At 39.5% G+C, this 5,187-nt stretch overlaps 1 protein-coding gene across 1 annotated transcript; it reads left to right on the top strand.

Annotated features, from left to right (window-relative positions):
* Positions 1–597: 597 nt before the first annotated feature.
* LOC122662202 lies at positions 598–1,343 on the top strand. Its single transcript, XM_043857781.1, has 2 exons — positions 598–616; positions 692–1,343. The coding sequence occupies exon 2, from the start codon at positions 703–705 to the stop codon at positions 1,231–1,233; it is 531 nt and encodes a 176-aa protein (XP_043713716.1). The 5' UTR covers positions 598–616; positions 692–702; the 3' UTR covers positions 1,234–1,343.
* The last annotated feature ends 3,844 nt before the right edge of the window (positions 1,344–5,187 follow it).

Here is a 5,187-nt window from a genome sequence, read left to right as displayed (position 1 = left end):
ATAAGGGGGCAAAGGTGTCTTTTCACACGGGAAGGACTGAAGGAGAGAGATAGACTCATGACGCAGCACTCTCGAACAGAGAACTTTTTCCCCATATAAAAATAAAAACCCATAATAGACCAATAAGAAACCGGTGAAAGAACCAGTCAACCGGATCGATAACTATTGGTTGGGTTTTATTCTGAAGGCTCAAGAATGGCCTTCGGATAAAACCCTAAGATCAACGGTGCCTTAATGCTGAAGCAAAGAGACAGCGAGAACAGCTAGAAGAAGAACTCTAGTATTGCTAAAAGGGAAAGGCGCACGTTTTTTAGTTTGTGGCGTTTGGTTATCTTCTGTAAAAGGACTTTAATGCCCACAGTGACTGTTGAACCTAAAGGGTCAAAGCTCAGTCCCTATCTCCGTAATTTTCTCCTCAAAACGTAAGCTGTTTCCGAGGAGACTAGTACTGGCTTTTTACAACCTGTCATCACCAAATTACAGGTTGGCTGGTTCTCTGCTCGCAATTCAAAAATGCCTTACTAAACGACAAAATCTGACGTGGAAACGAAATTCTCTCCCCTCTCCCTCTCTTATATAATTCAACACTCCACACCCACCAGATCTCGTTATTTTAGTCCAGTAATCCTTATCCGACAACCTGATCACCACCATTTTTTCACTTCTCCGCCGAGAAGAATCGGCAAGGAAGAGAAGAGAAAGATGGGCATTTGCAGCTCTTGTGAAGCCACATCAGTGGCGACTGTAAAATTGATTCTTCAAGACGGAAAACTACAGGAGTTCCCTTACCCAGTTAAAGTATCGCAAGTGTTACAGAAGAATCCCATGTGTTTTATATGCAACTCCGACGAGATGGATTTCGACGATTTCGTATCGGCAATCAGTGAAGAAGAGGACCTGCAACCAGGGCAACTCTATTTCGCGTTGCCGTTAAGTAGATTGAATCATCCTCTCCAGGCTCAGGATATGGCGGCATTGGCTGTTAAGGCCAGTTTGGCTCTTGCGAAGAGCAGCGATGGAGACAAATGTGGATGTAGTCGGAATGGGGTTGTGTCGGTGCCTTTTTCCGGCAATAAGGCGGCGAAGCCACTGCAGGGTTTAGGTCCGGGCACGAGTTTGGAAGGTGATAATCATTTGTTGGTAGAGAGAAGGAGAAGACCGAGGGCAGGTATCCATGGTGGTGGTGGCAGAGGACGTAATTTTACGGCCAAGTTGGGTGCCATTCCTGAGTAGCGAGTAGAAGAAGTCATAAACTGCTGTAAATAATGGAAGTTTTTGGATATAGTATTCCCTTGCCTGTGATTGGAAGGCATTTCAGCCATATTTGCTTCATCTTTCTTCTTCTTCCTCTGTTTGCAAATTTCTATTCCTGCGGAAATGGAAGGTTCATTGTTCTAACAAAGTTAAAAACAAACAATTAAAAAAACTATCCTAATTAAAGAGCAAGGAAAAAAGAGAGAATCGAGAATCCGTTAGATCTTACTAATGACAGTCAATAAATAAATTAAGATCGTTCTCTTCTCTGTTTACATTTATTTCCTGATTGAGTGATCAATGATTCGGAATTTCGGATTCCAACCCCCTGGTTGGGTTGTAGATTTTTTTGTTTTGAGAACGGGCTCACGGCTCAATATTTGATCGAGTTGTGGAGTATTTGTCGTGATTGTTCTGTGGGATGGGATCCGAAGGACACCATTTTTGGCTTTTTGCTTTCTCTTTTTGTGTAAGAGAACCTTGAGCTTTTTAAATCTTTTATGACACCTACGACTAAATGGGAATGCCCATCATTACTGCACAGTGCAGAAGATGATGCTGTATCGCTGGTCGTTGTGAAAAATTACAGCTGTTCCCACCATGAGTCTATGACACAATGGTTTGAGCTATTGGTATGTATCGGGCGATACATAATGCATTGATATCAATACCATATCACTGATACGGTACAGACAAGGGGTGAAACAGTCAAAAATCTTATTTTGAAGAAAAATCAGAGGCAAATTTATCTAATACAACCGATCCATGCCAATACTATATCGATATTATATCAGTTTGCAGGTGATAAGTGATCAATCGAATACCATGCACTATAACTATGCATGACACACCCACAATTAGACGGACTCCTCTTTCAAGGTATGTATGCTTGGAATCTGCACCAGAGTTTTAGTATCAGAATCGGTATCAGTCTTGGGCAACTCATAATGGTCTGGATCGCACAGATTTATTCTTATTTTCTTTTAAAATTTAGTTTAATTTTTAACATTTTTACCTTTAGTCCATCAGTATCCAATACGACCGATACCGATTGCTCAAATCATGATTTACACATGGCAACCAACGAGGGATTGAATTTTTTTTGTTTTGGTTTAGAAGGGCTTGAAAAATGATATGATCTATATGAAGCATATATATGGGCTTAAAAATAGAAAAAAATGAATTGTAAATGTGGGTCCCATTAATATTATGTAAAGGACGGTATAAAAGCATGCATGAACGATTCAACGTTTGTGGAATTGGGATTGTTCAAGCAAAAAACATGGTTGCATATCACAGCTGGGGCAAAATGATTGATAGATTTGAGACAAAAGGGGTCAATCCTTTGATGTGGATGTGAGATGGGCTCTACTTGCACCCCCTAAAAAAACAGAAAAAGAGATGGGCTCTATATATTTCAAGTGGGCTCCATTGTTCTTACATGAATGATTGTCTGTTGTGAGTCTTGTGAATTGTGGAAAAAAATTTCCTGCCCTACAAGGTTTGGCAGCCAAAAGAAATGGAATAATTAACTTTTCCTTGGGTTAATAAATACCCTCTTAGATTTTCGTATTTTCTAAAATACCCTTTAAAATTTTATTTCCTTGGTTGTTAGTCTTGTAACAACAAAATTTCGTCTCTGAATTGCATGGTTTGAGTGCATGGTATCGAAATGGATATCGACAACCCACAAAGTTGATACGGTATTGGCCTAGATCGGTTGTATCAAACAAAATTACTTTTGAATTTCCTTAAAAAATGAGTTTTTTGACCATTTTATCCTTTGTCTGTACCATGCTACCGATATAATATCGATGACTAGTAAAAGTGATACGTATCACCTGATATAGGCGATACGATATTGAAACCTAGAACCATGGTGAATTGTGATTCGCCTCTCTGTATAATCCTAATGGAGGGGTTTGAAGAAAGAAACGTTAACCGATGCTGTGTGTGGGTGTATACCTGTGCCAAGACACAACCTAGATGTAGTCCGGTCCGAAAAAAAACTCCTGCAATCGTAGACTTTTCCACCTCCCAAGGGGTATGTCAGTCGTTCTCTTTTTTTTCCCCTTGATGGTAATCGCGAAGGGAGGGGTTAGGATATTTATCTGGATGGGTTGGTTCCCTACGTGCAGGGGTTTTCCATCCAATGAGAACTTTTAGGGTTGTGCCCTGTGGGCAATTATTGTAAATGGTGATGTGCCGACTGCCTGCCATGAATGCATTTGGGTTTAGGTTAAACTCGTGTGACGAAGCGTTGTTTTTATCTTTCCTTAAAAAGGCTCACCGTATCATCCAATGGTGCCACATGGACCCACATATTTGTAAATGCCAAAAGGACGGACCTGGCTCCTGTTCAGGTGTGGTGGGAGGTGGACTGTCCAGCCTCGCTAAACAACAGCAAAATCAGGGGTGGGGTAGTTATTTCACATGTTGGCCCGTCATAGTTGGACAATCCAACCTTGCAAAAAGACAACAAAATCAAGGGTAGGTGGTCATTTCACATGTAAGACCCACCCACATGTGAAATGACCACCCCACCCCTGACCTGGGCCCCACATGTAAAATGACCACTCCATCCCTAATTTTGCTATCGTTTAGCAGAGCTGGATGGTCCAACTCCTGCCATAGCTGGAGAGAATCCTTTTCCCAAAAGGACCCCATTTGGACTAACAACCAAATGACCTAGAATTATTTTCTCATAATGGCCCAAAATCCCCTCTTCACGCTTCATTATGGAGTTTCAGGAAACCTAATCTAGTACGGGTGTGCTTGCTTTTGAAGAAACATGAGCACAACCTATGTGTTCTACATGATAAATAATATCATCTACTCTTTCTACCAAAAAATAAACATGAGCTATATGGTCTCAATCCTCCCCCTTCCCAACCCCCCCCCCACCCCCCACCCCCACCCCCAATAAAATATATATATAATTTTTTTCTTCATCCAGTCGATACTGCTCTGGATCATCCCATAATAATCCGGATAGGATGTTTTATCCTTGTTTTTTTTTTTTTTAAGAATTGGTATCAAATTTTGCCAATACGGATACAGATTGGCTGATCTGATACCAATTTTTCAAACCATGGTCTCAATTGGCACCCTTAGTTAAATTAGAAAACCAAGCAATGATGCTCTGAGAGCCATTAAATTGGCTAGGCTACATTAGAATAATACAAACAAATTAACACATAATCTTGAAGTTGAGGCATAGGCTTTTTTTAAAAGAGTATGGAGACAAGATACATTTGGTTATTTTTTCAGCTCCCCTAAAAGGAAAAACACAAAGGACACACGGACACCAAAATATACATACACTCTTACACAAGTTTTTTCTTAATAGTATATGCCCTTTCCGTTTTCAAGAGGTTGATTAATAAAGAAATTATTTTACCACAGTAGCGAAATAACTTAGTTGACAAGGATCAACACTTCACAATTAAGAGGTCATAAGTTTTCAACTTTCCTTCAGGCCTAACCAAAAGAAAAAGGGATATAGGATAAGATCCCAATGCATAAGGATAAAATCCCTAATCCTTACAAACTTGTTGGGTGGGTCATTGGGTTTTGTCAAATCTCATTTTTTTATTCTTTTGGTAAAAGGTTTTGTTTATTCTCTTTTATCACCAAGAATTAAAAAGAAAAATAAAACCCAAAATAGAGAGATATAAACGCGGCTATTGGTGGTTGCATTGTCAATGTGAGCTTCAAACAAAATCAAGATGGGTATTGTTTTGTTAGAGAGGACTTCAAATCACTTGTGGCTTACAACACATTACAGCTTAGACAGACCAATACATTCCACTTTTGCAATAACAATCTTAGATATCTATAATATAATCAGGATTCAATGGCACTTAATACTGATAATATTAAAATACACCCTTCTTACTTCTTTCCAATCTACTTATACCATTAAACAATTGA

Source organism: Telopea speciosissima, chromosome 5, assembly GCF_018873765.1.
Source record: "Telopea speciosissima isolate NSW1024214 ecotype Mountain lineage chromosome 5, Tspe_v1, whole genome shotgun sequence".
NCBI lineage: Eukaryota > Viridiplantae > Streptophyta > Magnoliopsida > Proteales > Proteaceae > Telopea > Telopea speciosissima.
The sequence above is the reverse complement of the archived record's forward strand: the minus strand, read 5'-3'. Positions and strand labels throughout refer to the sequence as shown.

Bases quoted from the DNA above. Each gene is read 5' to 3' on its own strand.
- LOC122662202 (XM_043857781.1), top strand. From the start codon at position 703: ATGGGCATTTGCAGCTCTTGTGAAGCCACATCAGTGGCGACTGTAAAA.